The 21,306-nt window shown below is 41.9% G+C and overlaps 3 protein-coding genes across 4 annotated transcripts; 2 read left to right on the top strand and 1 right to left on the bottom strand.

The window, feature by feature from the left end:
- The first annotated feature begins 261 nt into the window (after window positions 1-261).
- tbc1d23 (TBC1 domain family, member 23) lies at window positions 262-10,844 on the top strand. 2 transcript variants are annotated; one of them, XM_061078342.1, is made up of 19 exons: window positions 262-305; window positions 1,319-1,430; window positions 2,394-2,499; window positions 3,476-3,680; window positions 3,776-3,899; window positions 4,010-4,134; window positions 4,227-4,273; window positions 4,353-4,456; window positions 4,613-4,735; window positions 4,870-4,962; window positions 5,049-5,219; window positions 5,389-5,431; window positions 5,520-5,626; window positions 5,929-6,071; window positions 6,470-6,514; window positions 7,269-7,357; window positions 7,478-7,613; window positions 8,130-8,324; window positions 8,978-10,844. In XM_061078342.1, exons 1-19 carry the CDS (start codon window positions 268-270, stop codon window positions 9,060-9,062), a joined length of 2,091 nt encoding a protein of 696 aa, XP_060934325.1. In that variant the 5' UTR covers window positions 262-267; the 3' UTR covers window positions 9,063-10,844. The 2 variants fall into 2 exon arrangements, with proteins under 2 accessions (XP_060934325.1, XP_060934324.1); XM_061078341.1 differs by lacking the exon at window positions 6,470-6,514 and having other exon boundaries at window positions 266-305.
- A 331-nt stretch (window positions 10,845-11,175) lies between these two features.
- On the top strand, window positions 11,176-17,267 carry nit2 (nitrilase family, member 2). Its single transcript, XM_061077737.1, has 10 exons — window positions 11,176-11,251; window positions 11,379-11,497; window positions 12,492-12,612; window positions 13,498-13,586; window positions 13,698-13,791; window positions 13,885-13,959; window positions 14,045-14,123; window positions 14,926-15,024; window positions 15,991-16,046; window positions 16,613-17,267. Exons 1-10 carry the CDS (start codon window positions 11,224-11,226, stop codon window positions 16,711-16,713), a joined length of 861 nt encoding a protein of 286 aa, XP_060933720.1. The 5' UTR covers window positions 11,176-11,223; the 3' UTR covers window positions 16,714-17,267.
- A 378-nt stretch (window positions 17,268-17,645) lies between these two features.
- On the bottom strand, window positions 17,646-20,358 carry LOC133011073 (T-lymphocyte activation antigen CD80-like). Its single transcript, XM_061078764.1, has 5 exons — window positions 20,254-20,358; window positions 19,838-20,161; window positions 19,254-19,538; window positions 18,772-18,948; window positions 17,646-17,912 (listed from the first exon to the last, which is right to left on the bottom strand). The coding sequence occupies exons 1-5, from the start codon at window positions 20,315-20,317 to the stop codon at window positions 17,842-17,844; spliced, it is 921 nt and encodes a 306-aa protein (XP_060934747.1). The 5' UTR covers window positions 20,318-20,358; the 3' UTR covers window positions 17,646-17,841.
- Between the last annotated feature and the right edge of the window lie 948 nt (window positions 20,359-21,306).

Raw genomic sequence — 21,306 nt, 5'->3', positions numbered from 1 at the left:
TATATTAATTTACAAGTTTTACCCAGAATTTGGTTATCACTGTAAGAAAACAACATTCTGAACTTTAACATCTCCCATATTCCTTTGTATTAGCATAGTCTAAATGTATTCATTATAGGATGAAGAAAGCCCAAGCCCTCTTGTCAGCGGTCTACAGGGGAAGAAAAAGATGATGATGAAGATGATAAAATAACACTCATCAGTGACAGCGCTTTGCGACACTCTGGCCCTGTTGACGGCACTTGACGTGTCTCCGTCAACACAACAATGGCGGACGCCGCGGAGGAAGCGCTTCACGGCAGCTGGTGAGACCATTCGTATCGGACTGACGTGAACAGAGACGTTATTTTAATTGTCAAACTCCAGTGTTGTGTTTATCTGACTCTGTATCGTGTGGAGCAGCTAAACGTGTGTGTGTGTTGTGAGTCTGCTCCGCTGACGTTGGATGCTCGTCGCTTTGGTACCGTTACTGGTCGGCAGCTAGCCAGCTAATGATAATTAGCTAAGTTGGTTGTGTTAAACAGCCGAGGCTCTAAGACGGGTAAAGATGAATAACCAGCTTCGGGACATATCAGTGTAAAAGCGTATCGTTTCATCACTTATTTCTCTTGTCACAAGTCAACATGTGAAGTGTGTCGACCAGTAAGCTAACCTTAACTAGCTTAATAGCCGGTGTGAGTCGACTTGTGCTCGGCTTTAAACGATCCAAACCGCGGCCCCACACCTTAGCTAGCTCCGGTGTTCTGTACTCATGGGACGCTTTCAAATATCTTCATATAACATAGTGTAATTTACGGTCTAGACCTGTCAAACATGTGAGGAGCTGTTAAGACATGTCTGGATTAGTGTGGACATAAGTATCATCATAATAAAGATTCCCACATGTTTCAGCTCGACCACCTGTTAAATAGTCCTGTGTCCTACACATTCCACAGTGTACTGTAATGACAGGCCCAAGGTATAGCTGTTTGGGGGGAATTATCAAAACTATAACCTATTATTTATGTATTCATCACATTTGCTTTGCATAACGTGTAATTGTAATTCCAAGTACAGATCAGAACTTATGAGTGCACTGACATGGTTTAAATGGTTTGTTGTGTCTACCTTGTGATTGAAAACTCCATATATTACATTAACAGTAATACTACATAGAGAAAAACAGCAAACCTCCTTATTAAAAGAACTGTCTACCTGGAGGTTTTTATTTTCTCATTGAGAAAATAAAATAAAAAAATTGAGTCATTAAAATAGTCATGCATGGAGACTTTGTGGAAAAGGTTTAAATATTGGGACTCTGCTGTCTTTGCTGCCTCAGGGACCAGGATCTAGCCGATGCTCTGGATTCTGGTGGTTCTGACACGGAGATGGAGAGAGGCATCGCCCAGGTGCAGGAACAGTCAGCCCAACACAGAGCCAAAATGTGGAAGGTGAAGAACACTTACAATGTGACCATTACTGTAGTTTACAAGTTATAAAGCTAGAGACGGTATGTTTGTCTGTATGACTATGAATCCCTAATGCTTCTATTAATAGTCTACATGCTGTGACGGTGACAGTGCCTCATGTGAGGCAGATGTCAACAGACTGGAAAGACCAGCATTGTATGTTCAGATGACACACCCACATGACAGGCTCGGTCTGAAACCACATACCTACAACATATTTGAAAGGTTCTGTGAGCAGTTAATACTGTTTGGTTTCGACTGTTGACAATTTTATCAGTTCATTAACAATATTCCATTTTTTATGTAATGAAATAATCTGTTATAGTATATAGGGTTCAATATATTTTCCAATCATTTAAAATACCATGCAGCTTTTTTTTTACTATTAATTTAAGAGAGACTTGTATTTGCTCAGATATGATAAAAACAATGATTTTCATTACACAATCATCTTTTTACTTGCTGGTTGACGCAAGTTATGGCCATATTGTTGTGTGGATACAATTAATCAACATAATTTTAACTATCAAATTTAAGAAGATTCTGCATTGTTAGTTATTTTGTTGTGGACAAAAAGTAATCCTGATTTATGTTGAGTCAGTATTAACTCAGTTGTCAAGAATACAATTCTAACTTTGTGAACCTGTTGAATCTGCTACATTTTCATTTTACTTGAACATGTAAAGTAATACAGCAGACTAACTCTCCGATTGTTTAGCAGATTATAATCATGATCATCTGGTTAAAAGTGAGTTCATTGCTTGGATTGCAGATGTTGGATTTTAATAAGCATTTATTACCAAACTCTACTTTTACATCTTAGTAGATGTGGTTTTCATTAGTGCCGAAGCAGTTGAGACACTGACGAGATTTAATTATCAGTTGTCTCTTTCTCACTTATTGTCTGCATGTTCAGCTGTGACTTCTTTGTTTTGTGTTGATCAGATCGCTCTCAATGTCTCTGGAAAAGGAGACAGTCTGTCTCCCTGGGACGGCGTCTTGGATTTACCAGAACAGACACCCATTCATAATCGAAGTCAACAGCTGATTGGTGAGTAAATGCATGTGTCTTTAATTCTTTGAAACAATGATGATTTGTGGAACTGTGGTAGTGAAAGTACTTAATCAGTGCCCAAACTTGAACAGAATGTAGTTAGTTGTTAGTAGTTTGTGCAGATCCAGGATGTGAATCCCCTTCAAAATACAAAGTATCAGTCATCATGTATCAGTCATCATGTCATCATGTCTATAAGGTTTGACAATGACAAAGTGCAAAATAGTATTGATAATACAATGAGTATTGTCTGTATTTAATGATGGTTTTACCTTAAATTTTACAAACAGAAACTAAAGACAGCTTCGCACCTCTATTTGGTGGAACCTGTGTGTAGGAAAGGGACGAGCAGATCAAAAACTGCAAAAAGACATTTTGCAGTTTCTCATCTGTATGCACCGTAATTACAATACTCTGCTCCTGCATCATTAGTCTGTTTGAAGATGGGTATTTTACTTATAAAATGCTTGAAGAAAAAACCAAGATGGTTCACTGTAGGTGGTGAATAGGTGGTGAACAGTAACTTAATAATGATGATCTCATTGTTTAAAACTGTCAGCTGTCTAAGCAGAAAATGTAAAAGAAATATTTATATACGGCAATTAAGATAATTCTTTCAGGAGGCTAGACAACAAAAAACCAACATGATAAAGTTAACAGCTTCTGATAAGTATGTATCTCAAGTCCAGTCATTAGATAGGACACAGATCCAAACATTTCCTCATTCATGCAGTCTGTTGGTATCCAAAGAAGATCAAATGACTTCTTTTTAGTCTGCCCTTGACAACAGGATCTCATATAGCTTAAAATAGAAAACCTCTTATTAGAAAGAGTTTCAGAAAAAATAGGTTTACAGAAAGAAGTGCTCTTTTCAGGTGTATTTGTATAATTACGTAAAATGTGTTTTTTTTTTCACTGTACAATGTGTTAATAAACTAACAAAAATAATACCTCCCTCTGTCTCCATGTGTAGATCAGCTGGGATTATCGGAGGAGGAGAGCAGTGACATGGTGTCTGATGTTGAGTCAGTCATCACTTTCTACTGCAAGTCCCGCAACATCACCTTCACTCCAGAGCTGAGCTGGCCACACCTGCTCAAACCACTACTGGGGCTTATGCTTCCCCGCAGCGACCTCTACAACTGCTTCTATGCTGTTATGAACAAATACATCCCCAGGTGAATCATCTGGACATTGTTGTCCCAACTTTTCATCCCACTCACATAGACCCATGAACTTTAACTCTTTTATCTGGAAAACGTGTTTGTTTCAGGGACTGTGTGCCAAACGGTCGACCCTTCCACCTGTTCAGACTACTGCTGCAGTACCACGAGCCTGAGCTCTGCTCTTTCTTGGACACCAAAAAGATCACACCTGACTCCTACGCCATCAACTGGGTTAGTGAGTTTTTCTTCACAATTCCTGTCACAGGCTGTTTCCTGTGATTAAGACAGATAATATAAATGTAGTCCTGTCTGAACCATGTGTCTTTGTCTTTTCTCTGTAGCTGGGTAGTATATTTTCCAGTCACTGCCTTCCTGATGTTACCCAGGCATTGTGGGACATCTACCTCCAGCAGGCTGACCCCTTCCTCATCTTCTTCATCATGCTAGTTATGCTCGTCAATGCCAAGTAGGCAACTTGTGTTAAAAACTACAGAAACACGATCATACTGAGGAACTTAAGATTTCTATTTGATTTGTCTTTTTTTGATTAACCTTCAGAGAGAGCATCCTTACACAAGAAGGAGACGGCAAAGAGGAAATCATCAGTAAGTTTGGTGTCCTGTTTTATTATTTCTGGATTCGCTCTGTGTCTTGTTAAAATGAACGAGACCTTTTCTCCCACAGAAATGCTGGAAGCGTTTCCTTCGCTCCTGGAATCTGAAGACGTTGAAGATTTGTTTTCTCTGGCTCAGTATTATCAGAGCAAGACTCCATTGTCGCTCAGAAAGGTAAGGTGCTATGTACAAATAGAGAATCTTGGTTTGGATACTCAGAGATTAGTGTTCATAAGATCCAGGATTGTGATGACAAAGTTAACAAAGAGGTGACTGAGGCTGCACAAGATAATTCATTGTTTGCTATTTTTTCTGTTTGTGCCCTGGCAGATGAATCAGAATCTGTTTGGTAGCAGCCTGGTGGCTCTGAAAGAGGAGGACACAGACCTGAGTCAGGCCCTGTGTCTCCCTGTGTCTGTCCCTGAAATCCTGCAGGCCAACCAGCTTCAGCAGGTCAGTAACACTCCCAGGTTACTTCTCACTCCTTTAAACTAACAAGGATGTTATTAGCACTTGAAGCTCTGCCATGTGATAAGCTGGAAAGAGAATATGATATGTGATCCGATATTAATGGGTTTTACCGTCAGGATGGTGTGCGGTTCTTTGTGGTGGACTGTCGGCCTGCGGAGCAGTACAATGCCGGGCACCTGTCCACGGCCTTCCACCTGGACTCTGACCTGGTGAGAAATTTACAATATTGATTCTGTATGAAAATGTATATGAAATCTGTACGTGAAGTAATATGTTTGTTCCTGTCATCCCACAGATGCTCCAGAATCCTTCTGAGTTTGCTCTCTCTGTGAAATCCCTGCTGGATGCTCAGAAGCAGTCTTTAGAGTCTGGTTCCATCGCCAGCGGAGAGCACCTGTGCTTCATGGGCAGTGGGAGGGAGGAGGAGGACATGTATATGAACATGGTGTTGGCCCATTTCCTGCAGGTGAGGGATGTGGAAAGGCACGGAAGGAAGATTAACTGGCAGAAAAGAGAAAAAGACTGAAAATCTTCATAGACCTTTGTTTTGCTGTCTGTGTGAAACAATCATCTTTGCCCAATTTCCTTAAATGTCATCCTTTTGCACGATCTAACATCTTTGTATGCTCTTGCAGAAAAACAAAGAATATGTCTGCATCACTAAAGGAGGTTTCATGGGTAAGGACATGTATGGGATATATATATAATAAATATAGATATATGGGATATGGATCAGAATTCTAAACTCAGATTTGTGTGATTTCAGCTCTTCAGCAGCATCTGGTTGACATTAATGTGGAAGGCCTGGACTCTTCATACCTCCACTGGATTGTCAGCACATCAGGGTCTCACAGCAGCCTCAGCTCTGCTGATGTAAGTGGCCAGAGATGTTGAAACGGCCCTGGTGTCAGTTAACAAAAATTACATCATGTAAAATAATAGGCCAAACAGGACAGTATATAATTATTTTATAAATACACAAGTGTAAGGATAAGGTGGAGGTATGTTGATGAATTACAAGAGGGCATTTTGCTTGATTAGTTTCTCTCAGGATTGTGTTTTTTCTGTTGTATTTTGACCGCCCCCTCTTGTTTCTATAGTTGCTTACAGATATGCAAACCTGGACATTTTAAATATATCTTTACTTGTGTTCTGTTTTTCTTCTGGGAATACAGGGAGAGTCACTCAGCAGCCCTGGAGACGGCAAAGGAGTGAAGTCCCTGGTCAACAAAATGACATTTGCCTTCAAGTCCAAGTCGGTAAACGTGAAGGAGAAGATGATCAGCTTCATTGAAAATACTTCCACCCCTGTAGACAGGTGAGGTCCCACTTCCCCTTCATGGTTATGAACCACAAAGCATTGCTTCATCACAGACATTTCCTTTACTACTTGTTTAGTTTTTCAGATGATGAATATAACATTTCATTTTCAGGTCCCCTAAAGTTAGACATTAATTTGGTCACTAATATGAAACCATGCTGCCGTGTTCGATATCTGTTCACACCTGTTTAACATGTAGAAATAAAATGAAAGGTATAGTTAGTAAACATGTTTTTTCCTCACAAACCATTGCTGCCTTTCACATTCTGCACACTGGACTGACAGTGAGCAGACTACTTTAAATGAGGTCATTGTTATGACTGTCGCATCATGTTTTGCTATTTGGTTGTGTTTTAACTTAAGTTTATCAAACCTTGTGCCTTATTCCACGCTAGAATGTCTTTCAATCTGCCTTGGCCAGAGAAGGTGATTCCAGATCGGTAAGAGCTCCCTGACATCGAGTCGTTTGTCACCAGCATGCCCACCAGCTGTAGGCCCGCACCGGTCCGCGAGGGGCTGTAGGACACTTACCTTGTTTCACAATAACGCATGCCTAGCACCAGCATCTCTGTCCAGACACATTCCCATACAGCGTGGGCAAGCTGCGCACAAGATGTTCCTACAGATCTGTCCTCATGCTTTCACTAACATGTAGCACTGCTCTCAAGGTGGCACTGGTGACGCTGCTGTGCCCTTTCAGGATGCATTGACTCATCTTTACACCCACAACTCACTGTCTCTTTCTAGTGCGAATAGCTGAGGTGTTAAGGGAGAACCTCAGCCTCACTGCTGTTTGCTTGGAGATGCACTTAACAGTCTGTCTTTCCATCTCATTGTTCTTTTAGATGATAGCCGGGGCTATTAAAGAAACATTTTATTGCACCACAGAAATAATTACTAGGTTTTATTGATTTTAAATAGCCCTGAATATCATTCAGGAACTAATCTCTAACTCCTGGTGTCCAGTAGAAACATCTCTTAACCTCTTTCTTTGTTTTCAGCAGCATAACACAAGGCAGTAGACGGCTAAGAGTGTTAACTGCAGCCTGGAGATCTTCATGCCATTGCTATTTGTTCAACCCTGCTGTTATGTGTACTTTATGTCACCTTCCATCCCAGGTATTGATGTGTCTTTATGCCTTAGTTCTGATGTAAGGCACTAAGTTCCCCTGTTTCTTGTAACTTCATCTCCAGGCACGTGAGCAGCAGCGACCGTGTCGGCAAACCTTACCGAGGTGTTAAACCTGTGTTCAGTATTGGTGATGAAGAGGAGTATGACACAGGTAAACTCTCAATGCAAATATAAAGGAGCTGAACCCTCGAGACTAATAATATTCAAATAATATGGGAGTTTTTATTTTTGGGAAAAAATGAATCTGAACCTCCATCTTTTATCTGTGCAGATGAGATTGACAGCTCGTCCATGTCAGACGATGACAGGAAGGAGATTGTCAACATTCAGACCTGGATGAAAAAACCAGACGTAAAGCATCACATTCCATGTAATGAGGTGAAAGAAACTGGCCACATGTTCCCGAGGTGAGTCGAATGCATGAATGACTGATAACATGTGATCAAATATTCCTCTTGTGACACCTACACCCATCCTCCACGGCTGGATTTGTATTGAGCAAGCAAATGAAGAAGCACATGGAGCACATTCTGAGCAGCTGCTTAAGGCATTAGGTGAGGGACAGTACCGATGCAGGCATGACCAGCTCGATCCTTGTCCAAAGCATTCAGTTTGCCGGGCAAGTGCCGGAGAAAGCCTCAAGGTGGGTGTGGCTCAAATGAGAAGAAACATGGGGTGCAAGGTAGCGAGCTAGCCATCTGGACACAAGCTGGGGTCTGAAAAGGTTTAGCTGGGTCGCCTGGAGGAAGCTGATCGATACTGAAACACCTGATGTTTCCAGGAACATCACTGATGATGGGTCCAGAAGCATTTGCATTTAAAACATGACTATTGCACACTTCATTCACAATGGATTTACAAGATGCATTATAATTCAGGAATCCATGAATCTGAACCCTCACACTGTTCTTTTGTGTTTCCAGCCACTTGTTGATCACAGCAACTCACATGTACTGCCTGAGGGAGATCGCCTCAAGGAAAGGCTTCGCCTACATCCAATCCAGACAAGCACTGAACTCTGTGGTGAAGATCACATCCAAAAAGAAGCACCCCGAACTGATCACATTCAAATTTGGCAGCAACAACTCAGCTGGAGTGGAGATATCAGCAGTTGAGAGGTGCTTGTTCACAGAAGCAGATTTCACATTAGACGTCCAGTTGATGAGAAACAAGTGTGATTGGGTGTGACTTTAAAGCAGTGATGAACTTCTTAGTCTGTATAACATATACAGGACCCTTATCACCTGATTTTATTTGGTAATCTTTCAGAGTTCTCTTGTGTCTCAAATAATTCAATGTTATTTAAGAGTTACACTTGATATGTTCTGTTTTCTATGAGAACATGCATAACGACAACATGACAAGTACGTAAACACGGGTGTAAAAATCACAAATTGTTTGGTTAATGGGGAGCTACTTCCTGTAGCTCCATCTTAGCTAAGCAACAGGTTCATTCCAGTTTTAATCAGTGTACTAAAGTGAGAGGGTTTTTAATCCTCTCATCTAACATCAGCATGACAGGAGGTTGAGCACCTTTTATAAATGTGAACAAATTAATATTTTCTTCAATTAACAACTTTGCACTTAATTTGCAGATTGCCCTGATAAAAAGCGCCACAGGCTGAGTTAGACCTACATTCATTATCTTAGGATTTGACATCTGATCTCTATGAAGCTCTTTATGGAGATCTCTTTTTTTTTGTTGCATGAAGCTCTAATGTAATCATCACCGTTGTTTCCTCATAACCGATCTACCGCCTCCTTCTCTTAGATACTTGATACCAAACGCAGGCGACGCCACCAAAGTCATCAAGCAGCAGATCATGAAAGTGCTGGATGCTCTGGAAAGCTCGTAAACAGAGATGATGGTGTCACGATGGAGGGGCTCTGGACGGCCAGCCGTGACGCAGACTGTACAGAAGAGTCACCGTCTGCCACCGTTTGTCCCGCTCCCCCTCGGCTGTCCTCCCTCCTGGACAGATGCAGTGCAGTGATGACTGGACAGCCCTGTGTGTCTGTGTCTGGGACGGGGGAGCTCACCACTGACTGCAGACCTGTGGGACAGAATGTGTGTGCAAATACTTAGGTGCTCTGCAGTCATCAAACCATTATCTTACACTAATTTAAAATCTATTGGTTCAAGTGTATGTTTTACTTTACTCTTGACAAAACATGGGATTACAGTGCAATTCCAACCTGGCAATTTCCCTCTGGCCTTAACGTAGCTACTGAGCAACTGACCGGCGGCACACCTGTTCAATCATTACGCGACTGACTTTTTCTTTGGACTCAAGCATCTCGAGTCTTACTCCTTCTTTTTGTAGTGAACAGTATCGCAGGTCAGTCATGTCTCTTAACTAACTTTCTGGATGTGTTCAGTAGATTTAAGGATCCTGGTTGTTTTCAAGAAGTGAGCATGGGTCAGCAAACCTTAAGATCCACATCCCCCCCAAAAAAGGCATTGCAGGCACATGAGTCAGGTTTTCTCACCATAACACCTATTTTTGTTAACTTTTCTTTTCCAACAGGCTCCTTAAATATATACTATTTGAGGCTGTTTGAAAATGTGATGTGTGTATATACATATATATATATTATGTAAACTGCTCTATATCAGCACAGACCTTTTCAATGTTTCTCTGAAAGCATTTCCTGATAGTTAGAATATGCAGTGAAACTTCTAAACCGGCTCAGAGTTTAAAGCCTTTCACTGAGTTTCTGGCAGATCATTAATCTCTGCTTTTCCACACAGTAATGAATTAACCTCATCTCATAGCAGTCTGATGTAGCTCTCCTAAAGTATTGCTCACATTCCTCTTGACTGCATCAACAGGAGGGTCAGTGATTGTTTTAAAGGCCGAGCACCTCAGTGTTTTTCCATCCCATTCAGACTGAATGATTTTCCCACTAATGATGCTTAGGTGGAATTGTTTTTTGATAATGACACTGTAAAAGAAGCAGCATCAACCTGTTCAGAGAGAAGACGTCACTACAACGAGGACTGTGCTTTGACGCTAATTAAGATCAGCCCGTCTCGTCCACTGTATTAGTCAAAACTCAACAGCTCCAGTTTGCTCGCCACTGTTGCCTTCGGCCTCATGCCTGTGATGTGTGATATTGGAACCAGCAGTGGCAGTGTATCGCTGCGTGCCCTCTAATCTTAAACTCACCTAAAGACTTCCCCTCGCTTCGTTCTTGCTCACCAGTTAATTTGTCTAGTTGTGTGGGCATCCTGCGTTTCAGGTGTCAAAGCCTCTAAAGTGGTGCAGGACTTTCCTGACAAGCTCCAGTTCAAATTTCAGTCAGGAGAGGAGGAATAATAATGGGCTAAAACATGTGGCACATTTAAAAATGGGCAACAAGATGCAAAAACTTGAATTAAAAATTCCTAATACTGGTCATTCTTCACTGCGGCCCTTCAGAGCATTCCTGTGTAACCCATGCATTGTGTTGTACTTTGTAATTTGTGATACTTTTCGGTTTTCTGTTAACTGGAGTCTTGACTCTTGACATCACTGGCGAAGGATGTCAACCACTAGTTGAGATGCAACATGTCTCAGATGTAACTGGCACCTTACTGTACTGCTATCTTTTTCTAAGCGTTGCTGTTTTTAATAAATGGAGATTATTCGACTGCACCAGTGGAGCCATTCATTCATACGTTTTTGTGTTACTAGTTTGTTTAGTTTTATTTGCTGATACTGGATTGGCAGCTTAACACACACCCCCTGCTGACCTAACTGTGTCTTTACACTTCAAATTAAAAGGTCTGAACATTCTATTAATCCAAATTTTTGTGAAAGTTTTAGTTATAATAGGATAAAATGATCAAATAAAACCATGTGTTTTTTTTCACCGTCTTGTTATTTTGTTTTTGATTTACAACACCTCCCGAAGGCGAAGACTTACTACAGAATCTTATTTTGAAAAGCAAAGAGCCACCCGGAAGCACATGTCATTCCTGCTCATGAATGTCAACAGGAGTGAACTGTGGAATCAAACATCTACTGTGCTCACATGTCAGGATTAACCAGAGCAATGTCCAGTAAGTTCTCTCCTGCGAGTTATGATGTGTGTTCTACTTTATCTGAAGCTAAGAGTTAAACTAACCGAGAGGACAGCTGGTGGACTGATGTGTGTTGACTCTCTCCCGGTGGTTGTGTGTCTGTCAGAGTTCCGTCTGGCGGTGGTGCAGCTGCAGGTCAGCGGAGTGAAGGCGGACAACCTGGGCAGAGCCCGGAGGCTGGTGAAGGAGGCGGCGGAGCGGGACAGTCAGGTGGTGCTGCTGCCGGTGAGCAGGAGGAGGAGGAGGTGGAGGAGCAGGTGGAGGTGGAGGAGGAGGAGGAGGCTGCACAGCTGACTGTACAGTTAAAAGTGTTCATCCGGCCCATGCAACATTCAAACAGTAATGCGAGGGTAGTTAGCAATAATAATATAAAGTTAATATGATGATGAATCCACACATGTATGTATTTAAGAGCACCATTCATTGTAAGAAATTATATTACTCAATGGTATCTTAGCATAAACCAAAAAATTATAAAGATCAAACTTCTCAAGGTTTAGATATAATCTTTTGGACAAGATGGAGAATATCCCTTGTTTATTGAAGGTCTTCAGCACCAGGGTGATGATAGCCTGCCAACCACCAGCAGATGTTTGGTTCACATCTTCAGGTGTTTACCTCGGCGTCATCGGGTGTTTTCTTGTGCGTTATCTTGTGCTTTTTAATCACAAGATACCCCCTCTTCTAAGTCAGGCCCACCACAGCCTGGTCAGACCTGGGTTTGTGTCCCTTACATCTTGGGGCCCAGTTGGGATCTTCCCTCCTGATCCAGAGCCATTGGCTGCAGTGCTCTGCAGCCTGTGATGTTTCCTTCATGGTCTGGCACAGGACTGGTCCATGGATTCCCAGATCTCAGAGCAACATGATGTGGACCATGCAACAAAAACCCTGCAGCCAACTTTCTCTGGGCAGACCATTGCTTCGCAGCCTTGTTTTTCCTCAGATTCCAGTATACCAGTATACCCCAGGGTGTTGAACCAGAGTATCAGATCTGGTCTTAGGTTGGTGGTAACGATGTGTGATGGGACTATAAGCTGCTGGCCGACATCCACCAGCATTTCCCAGTGTGTGGCTCCTGGTCAGTGGAAGAGGCCCTCTCTGTCCCTGTTCACCTTTTCAGACAAGTGGTATCAAATATCAAACTCCACATGACAGTCTGGGACCTAGATTAATGTCACATCTTACTTTAAGACCGCTCTCTCGTTGGTCTTAAACACAGGAATGCTTCAATTCTCCGTATGGAACCAGCTTCTTCTCTTCGTACGCTGAGAGGATCCCAGGAGAGTCCACCCAGGTTCTGTCAGAGGCAGCCAAGGAGAACAAGGTGTATCTGGTGGGAGGTAAGGAGCCATACGTAACTGTACTGACCAATCAAACTGCAGTCCATTAAGGAGTCAATGTAAATATGCCTTTGAATGTGTTCTAACAAGAAGCCTTTCTCCTGTACATAGTATTCATATTACAGTATTATACAGTATTACAGTGTGAGCATGTGTTCTAGCTTTGTTTCTGGGATTAAAAAGAATTAAATGATCCATCTACCAATTTCACAAAAGTCTGCCAGTCTGTATGTGGAACGCATATCTCGCAAGCTTTGCGAGAATTGCTATTGTTTGATATTGATGAACTTTGAAGAAACAGGCGACCAGCGCTCTGTCGCAGTCAGTGAGGGCGGGACCAAGTTACATGTCTTCTTCTATGTCCTTTGGATAAACCAGATCATTTCGATTATTTGTTTTTTTTTATTTCACCATATTGACACACAGCAGAGGTACTGATCTCATGGTACAAACATTTGGAATTTGTCTTCAAAGTAAAACACGTGCTTTAAATTGAGCTGGATTATAGAGATTTTATTTTGAAAAGTTGTCAACTTGGGTCTGAAGATTGTGTTGATTGTTTAACAGACCTCGGAAATATGTAATGTATGAAAAAGATAACACCAGTTGAGTAAATCATTCAAACTTATGCAAGAACCACACAAGTAAACAGTAATAACTTCACTGCTCCAGGTGGGATGAACACAACGTTTTCTAACTGCACACAACGTCCAGCACACAAACAATAAAAAGTGACAGTATATTGTAGAAAAGTTTAAGGAGGACTCACTAATTACAAGGTATAATTCTGATGTAGTTCAGAGCATCAACACAGGTGACATGATTGTGGCATCGTGAAGGAGGAAGTGTGTGATGTAATGAACCATGTGAGTGTGTGTTCACCAGGTTCCATCCCTGAGGAGGATGGAGGGAAGTTGTATAACAGCTGCACAGTGTTCGGGCCTGATGGAGAGATGATTCTCAAACACAGAAAGGTGTGTGTGCATTGATCACGATCATTTAGTTAAACTTCTTTCTGACCTCTTAGTGAGATTAAAGCAGGACATCCACAATATCATCTTCATCTCTCAACGTTTTCTCTCAAGATTCACCTGTTCGACATCGACGTTCCGGGAAAGATTCGCTTCCAGGAGTCGGAGACGCTGAGTCCGGGCAACAGTTTGTCAATGTTTGAAACGCGTGAGTGACGCCTGCTGACGGTGGCTTCTTTCCCTGCAGCTGGATGAGTGTCACTTTGATGCGTTTGCCTTTTCTCTGTGTTACGCCCTGCAGCGTTCTGTAAAGTCGGCGTGGGGATTTGCTACGACATCAGGTTTGCAGAGCTGGCGCAGCTCTACAGCAGGAAAGGTGAGCGGCTGAAGTGACAGCTCGTATGTCATGAGTTCAGTGTTGTGTGTTATTTTGCTGAGTGAGTGTGTCCTACTGTCATCAGGCTGCCAGCTGCTAGTCTACCCCGGAGCCTTCAACATGACGACTGGTCCAGCGCACTGGGAGCTCCTGCAGAGGGGGAGGTCAGGCTCACACTCCCAGTCACCACCCAAAACCCTTTCAGTGAAAGTCCACTGGATATTTGCTCTTGGAAACTAACCTATTCCTGTAAAACCTGTATCTTCAGAAAAAGTTTAACTCTTATTTTTAAGGCAGCAACATGTGAACAGCAAGTACACCCACAACCATGAAATATGACAACAAAATAAATCTAAATTCCACTCTGCAACAAAATCTTAAAAATGATAGTAAAGGTGCATCTCCGACAATTTCAATATCAAAAAAAAATTTGATATTTTTCGGGGTGTATGGCAAGTGAAAATTAAATATATCCTACACATTTTAGTAATTTATCGCAAAATAATTCATTTGAGTTTGAGTTAATTTCTGTTCATACAGTATATATACAGTGTTTCTCTCAGTGTAGTACAGTGCACGATCATCGACACGCTCCACAAGGAGGAGCCACAGAAGGTCATTGCTGAGAGGGCTGGCGTTTCACAGAATGTATATAAAGCCCTTTTCAATTTATTTGAGGAAATTTTCAAATACTTAAGGGTAACAATTTTTTTATTTTCCTGAGGTGTGAGCCATAATCATCGGAATAGAAACTAAAATGGCTTCGAAAATATTGTACTTTCAAGTAATGTCTGAAATATATGAAACTTTGACTTTTTTAATTAAATTACAAAAACAAAGAACTTTTCGACAATACAAAAATGTCCTCCATTGCACCTGTGCATCATATGAACTGTCAATATCCCTTTACCCGGGTGCTAATCTGTCGATGATACCACGACTGTAACCTGGTTGTCTTCCACGCAGGGCCGTAGATAACCAACTGTACGTGGCCACAGCGTCTCCTGCCAGAGATGAGAGCGCTTCGTACGTGGCCTGGGGTCACAGCACTGTTGTAAACCCATGGTGAGAAACAGGGGAAGATGTGTGGTCGTGTGATGTGACGTCATAAGTAAGAGAGGAAAGTACAGAGGCGTAGAATAAGTAGTAGTGAGGCAGCTGTGACGGACAGGGTCAAGTGTGTGAGAGAGGAAGTGACTGTGAGAGCATTAGTATTCATCATTCAGAAAAACTGTAATTTAAATGTTAAATATTGCTCCATTATTTCTGAGAATGTATTCATGTGTGAGTATTTTATCCTGAATTTACCCGGAGTTGTCCGGCCTGCCCCCTCGTCTAACTCTGGATAATGTCTAAATGAGCCAAATAAGTCCACCCACACTCGACTGACGCAAAACTGAAAAAAAAACTAATAGGAATGCAAATATCAGGATGAAAAGGTTGTGCAGCACACGTAGAAGCCACTGGAGGAGCATTCAGGTGAGGGGTGGTGCCCCAGGCGGAGGCAGGATGGAATGTTTCGTTTCACGTACATCGACACCAGTATCAGCTTTGATCACTAAACATTCTGTTGACATTTCCCTCAGTGTCTTTTACGTTTGTGACAGAAACTTCATCAACACGCACTCTGTGAATCCCCTGGAGGATCTCCTGCTGTGTGCTCAAAGCGGCTCATTGGACATAATCCAGAATTTTTACTTGGCATTTTTACAGCCCTCCCGCAGAATGTCTGGAGAATGCATGTCTGAAAGCCGCTTTTGTTTAGTAAACTACCAGTAAAATACTTAGAGCGGAGTAAAAGCTACAACATTTCCCTTTTAAGATGCACTGAAGTAAACTGGCATCAAGTGTAAATACTCAAAAACCTCAAATGGTACGTAAACACAGTAGTCAATGTATTTTACTCTGACTTTCCAGCTCTAAGGTCATGTCTCTCCTTCTTCCATAATAACCAACTACATCCTACCTGACTGTGGATATTTTTAGATGTTTCAGCGTTGTGTTAATTTTTTTTTCAACCTGTCATCGCAGGGGAGAAGTTATATCTAAGGCCGGAGCAGAGGAAGGTGTGATTTATGCTGATATAGGTGAGTGGAAGAGTAGTGGGCTTGTGGTGATCAGTAGAATTACAAATGCAGATGAAACAATCAAACTCACAGTCGCTACGTCTTTTGTTTACGAGCTGCACGATGATGATGATGATGATGATGATGATGATGATGATGATGATGATGATGATGATGATGATGATGATGATGATGATGATGATGATGATGATGATGATGATGATGATGATGATGATGATGATGATGATTGATGATATCTTAATGATAAGGCAAGGAAGCAGGGAAATGTTGCAAAATAAAAGTGAAATAAATTACTACATCAGACCCCTGTTCCAGATCGGCACCAACATTTAACTGGTTCTTTCCTGACCCATAACACATCTTTCCAACAAGTTTTGTCTAATCTGTTGGGTAGATTTTGCGTAATCCTGTTTATTAACAGACTGACAAAAACAGCCTGCTGACACCGCTGCAGACTTCTGCTCCACAAAAGTAGTACACACAGAGCAGATGTATTAGGTCACACTATTGTTTCCACTTCTCTTTACATAGTGAGTCTCCATTAAACTCGTGTCACCTGTCCCCAGACCTGCAGTATTTGGCCGACATCCGGCAGCAGATCCCGATCACGGCCCAGCGTCGCAGTGACATCTACACAGTGTCGTCTGTGCAGGAGGGATCCAGCTGAACGCAGCGACCACAGCAAATCAGGTCTGAAGACGCCGAATGCAAACCGGGCATCAGACTTCTGCTGCTTCCCGTCGTCTTCCTCCAGTGACTCAGGAAATGCAGCTGGGACGACAACCGATTGATTGATTGCCAATGATTTCAGCGCAGTAATCCTGCCGACCTCTTAAAGATGGACCAGTGATGACATTTTTTGTAATGTCAGCTGAAATAAGTCGGTCAATAGCAAGTTAATGAAAGTTTTGGTGAGCAGTTCTATATATTCCCTGGTTACAAATGATCTAATGTTAAAATCTTGTTTCATGTGCCTCAGATTATTTGTAATGGTACCATTGACATTTTTGATATCAGGGAAGAAATTTTGTCAGTAAAATTCTTCATAGATTGCAGCTATTTTAATATCAATGTATCTCACTGGAATTATACTAATCCTATTATTTAGTCGTTTTTCTTTCATCAGTTTCAACTCATGAACTATTTTTGGTGATCTTAAGAGATCTGAAATGTCATTTTCTGTCATGAGGAAAAAACATGAAGTAAAAGCACCAAGTTTGAGATTGTGAATCTTTATTAAATCTTGAAAAACAACAACTTCTCCCAGTGAGAAAAGATTAAAGGTCGAGTCCAGTAAATATGAAACCGGGTTACAGATAGTAAAGAAGTGAGATGAGCTGAGTAACTTTACTAATAACTTTAGTAACTACTAATATCTACATGATCTGTTTAAACCCACACACACACACACACACACACACACACACACACACACACACACACACACACACACACACACACACACACACACACACACACACACACACACACACACACACACACACACACACACACACACACACACACACACACACACACACACACACACACACACACACACACACACACACACACACACACAGGTTTGTGCAACTAGACTTTGCTTCGGCTTTCACATCTCATCCCCTAACTTTAACGAAAAGCTAAGGACATGAGGTCTACTGGTCCTGACAAGTGTTAATGCTGGAAAAGGTCCTAAGTAGTTAACAAATACACACATACACACACAGGCAAACAACAAACGTGTACAATTCAGTGCTCTGTTTCCCTCCAGCTGGGACACTTTAGGAGGATTTTAAACATCAGTCTCTATGGACCCTGGCTTCATGACCTCTGTCTCCTCCCCGTTCTGATGTCTGTCATAAACTGGAGACAACAAACATTAATTCAGTTTTTTTAGTAATCACAAAATGCAAAGTACACTGGAGTTCATGTTCCACCTCTGTGAATGAATATAGTTATACAGTTAAGTATTAAGTGCCAATTTCCTGACCATGAAAAGTCTCCAAAACAGAAACTGTGCTCTTGATCAACCAGGAGAGAGTTTCAATTTAAGAACCAAAATACTTTCTCTTCTTATAGCCGCTCTTTGGGAAGGATGGGAAACACTTATATTTATAATGAAGGTTTGCTAGATTCTGAAGTTAAGCAAAATCATGTGTTTATATTTTTCTAACTTTCTCTCTATTGTTCTCTGTGTATTGTTCCTCTGTGAGGAAAGGGAAACTTTCAGCTCCCTGTCTCTAAAAAAGTAAATATATCTTTGCCTGTTACTCACATAATCGAGTCGTGGAGGCGTCACAAATGTATATATCTTCATTTTTACTACAAGTAGTCATCCGTGTCAAGTCAGGCTTGCCACCCTTAATTTCTCTTTAGATAAAAATGTGTCAAATAGGCAAAATTCTTCTAATGGCAAAGTCAAAGGTCTTTGATGAGTGAGGACCATAGTGTCGTTGTATCCTGTTTCTATTGGTGAACTGCAGGTCATGTATCAAGGATGTTTACACAAAACACAACCAAGATATTGTTGCACACATCTACTCTGTGAATGAAGTATGTAGGTTTCAACCCAGCAGCCGTTTTAAGTCTGTCAACTAATCTGTGCTGTAATCTCATTAGAAAACTACTTCCCTCAGTAGAGCTTCCCCATTAGTCCACATGTGAAACCACATTTAAAATGAGAAGATCCAGCAACAACACGTCACCAGCAGATGATCCCTACCTCTGCTCAGCTGATGTTTACGGAACTCCTTCTTCTTCCGCTTGCTTATCCTGTCCAGGTGGATCTGATAGACCACTCCCACTGCCACCATGATCCCCACCACCACACAGAGACCGGTGCTGAAGATCCACATGGCCTCTGACGCTCGCTTGTTCAGCGTGGCCCTCTTCACGCCATCTGATCACAACGAGAACCACAGAGAAGAGGAAACAAGGAGATGCTTACTACAGTGTCTGTGACCTCACTGCTGAGTGATTCACCACACAAGAACACCTCACTCTAATGTCGTAAATATTGTTATTTTTTATGTGCTCTGTCACATGAGACAGATCCTTCATGTGTGACGCTCTCTGAGATGTATATGTTCAATAGGGTTAAGGACAGAGGATGTCTCACCTTGTCAAGCCCCATGAGGCAAATTGTGATTGGTGAATATGGACTATGCAAATCAAATTTGACCGATCGATTGATTAGAAACTCACAGCTGATGGAGGTCAAGTTCTGGTTCATGGACTGGTTCTCTATCATGCACGACACGCTGGAGTCCTTGGAAATGTTGACTTTCAGGTGGCTGGTGACGTTGTAGAGGTTGGAGTCAGGGAGTGCTGTGGTCAGGGTCCTCACCGACCCTTCGGGGGGCTTCTCTGTGTCGTTGATGAGCCAGTAGACGACAGGTTCAGGGAAACCCCCAGTGGAGTGACACCAGAAGGCTATCTCCTCTCCCTGCTCTGCCTCCTCCCTCTCCAGCACTGGGGGACTGAAGCTGGCTGCAATCAGCCATCAGACACTGAGTTACTTTCTGTCAACACCACTCAGATATCTTCCTGTCTGTTCATGCACACGTTTGGTCTGAAGTATGTTTCTTAATCACTTAAGTTTAATATTTGTCTGGTATCACAACTGTAAATGTGTTTGCATTACTTGCACTGTCTCCCACGAAACACACTTTAACTTATGCACAATATGTTTAGGTATGATTTTAGTTAAAATTGTATTTTTTTCCTTTGAAGTTGTAGCATCTGTCTGTCTGTCTGTCTGTCTGTCTGTCTGTCTGTCCATCACTGACCTGCTGTTGAGAGACACACAGTGCACACGGCTACACTTTGATTCCCCTCTGAGATGATGAACAGACTAAAGTAGGTGTTGTCCTCTCTGGGATCCACTGATGGCAGCAGCAGGGACAGGTTTCCGGTCAGGACAGCGTCAGCAGAGATGGCAGCGCTGTCAGTGCTCCGTCTGTCCCACTGTCCGTCCTGTCCCCAGTCCGATCGGAGCACCACCTCGTCCCCTCTCCTCCACTCGATGGACACATTCACAGAGGTGGATATGTTGGGGTAGAGGCATGGCAGGGACACCGGCCGGCCCACTATGCCGAGGACACAGTGTGGGTCTGTGGACAGAGGACAGAGGAGTGGAGCAATGAGTTTCAGAGACAGGTCTCCATTCAATGACCTGAGGTGCGGCACCACCCAGTCACCTCACCCAGACAGGAGCAGGCAGTGATGAGGCTGAGCAGCAGTCCTGGGCGACACAGAGCCAGCGGCATCGCAAGATAACAAAAAACACCTCAAGTATAGGTTGGCCTCTTAATTCACAGAACAAAATCACATTTGTTCTTAAATTGTGAAACTCTCCCCCCGCTGATTCACCTCATCTCACACGCGGAAGGAATTCACTGTCGGTCATGTTGTGGCTTGCTGAGCCATACCTGGATTCTCTCTCTCTCTCTCTCTTCCTCACCCTCTCCTGTAGTTTAAACGACCCGTGGCACCGTCACCGGGGTTTTAAAACCATAAAGTTTCCCAGGCCAGATTAAAAGACTTAAAACCTCCTGTCTAGAAAGTTTCCAGAGGCACAGATCCCGTTGGCAGCCATTGTTTGGAGATCAGTCCGACCTGTTTGACTTCTTTTTAGAGTCTCTCTCTCCCCCTCACACACAAACACACCCACACACAAACACACCCACAGCCCACATATGATGACGACAGTTTGATATGACAAAGCTTCAAACAATGTGTGAGACAGACATGCCTGTATATGTTAAACTCATTTAACAAGCCCTCACCCAAACCTATATAATAGTCAAATTAATGTTTAAAACCATAGTAAAATTTTGATTTAATGTAGGATAAAGCTACTGAAGTTGTCTAATTTCCAGACAAAAAAAAGGAGACAGCCGTTTGTTTGTTTATCAAAAAATAATGCTAGAGTTGCTAATGTGTCACTAAAAATTTAAAAAAGTGTCACTCGAAAAGGTAAAACGTGTTTTTTAAATCATTGCCTTCAAGAATTTTATTTTATATAATTAAAATATTTGTCCTTCAAGTCAGTGCCCAAAGTCGACCCAGTTAAGTTAAATAAATTATTAAAAAATGTTCACACACATGCTATCCATGCAATACTTTTATTTATTGTTAAAGTTGTCTAGTTGTTAAACGTAATCTTTTTTGTCTATTCTGTACTGTTAGTTTTTTCTTATATGTAATACATGTTATTAATGATTTTAATAACTTTGGTTAAAAGAAATACAACTTT

This window comes from Limanda limanda, chromosome 9 (assembly GCF_963576545.1).
Source record: "Limanda limanda chromosome 9, fLimLim1.1, whole genome shotgun sequence".
Taxonomy (NCBI): Eukaryota; Metazoa; Chordata; class Actinopteri; order Pleuronectiformes; family Pleuronectidae; genus Limanda; species Limanda limanda.
This window is presented reverse-complemented; position numbering and strand designations above follow the sequence as displayed.

Excerpts from the sequence above, each read along its gene's own strand:
- tbc1d23 (XM_061078342.1), top strand. The coding sequence starts at position 268 with ATGGCGGACGCCGCGGAGGAAGCGCTTCACGGCAGCTG. Across the intron at positions 4,135-4,226 it reads GTTATGCTCGTCAATGCCAA|AGAGAGCATCCTTACACAAG; the intron begins GTAGGCAACTTG and ends ATTAACCTTCAG. Across the intron at positions 4,274-4,352 it reads CGGCAAAGAGGAAATCATCA|AAATGCTGGAAGCGTTTCCT; the intron begins GTAAGTTTGGTG and ends TTTCTCCCACAG.
- nit2 (XM_061077737.1), top strand. The coding sequence starts at position 11,224 with ATGTCAGGATTAACCAGAGCAATGTCCA. Across the intron at positions 12,613-13,497 it reads CAAGGTGTATCTGGTGGGAG|GTTCCATCCCTGAGGAGGAT; the intron begins GTAAGGAGCCAT and ends TGTGTTCACCAG. Across the intron at positions 16,047-16,612 it reads TGTGATTTATGCTGATATAG|ACCTGCAGTATTTGGCCGAC; the intron begins GTGAGTGGAAGA and ends ACCTGTCCCCAG.
- LOC133011073 (XM_061078764.1), bottom strand. The coding sequence starts at position 20,317 with ATGCCGCTGGCTCTGTGTCGCCCAGGACTGCTGCTCAGCCTCATCACT. Across the intron at positions 20,162-20,253 it reads CACTGCCTGCTCCTGTCTGG|ACCCACACTGTGTCCTCGGC; the intron begins GTGAGGTGACTG and ends CTCTGTCCACAG. Across the intron at positions 18,949-19,253 it reads GAACTTGACCTCCATCAGCT|ATGGCGTGAAGAGGGCCACG; the intron begins GTGAGTTTCTAA and ends CGTTGTGATCAG.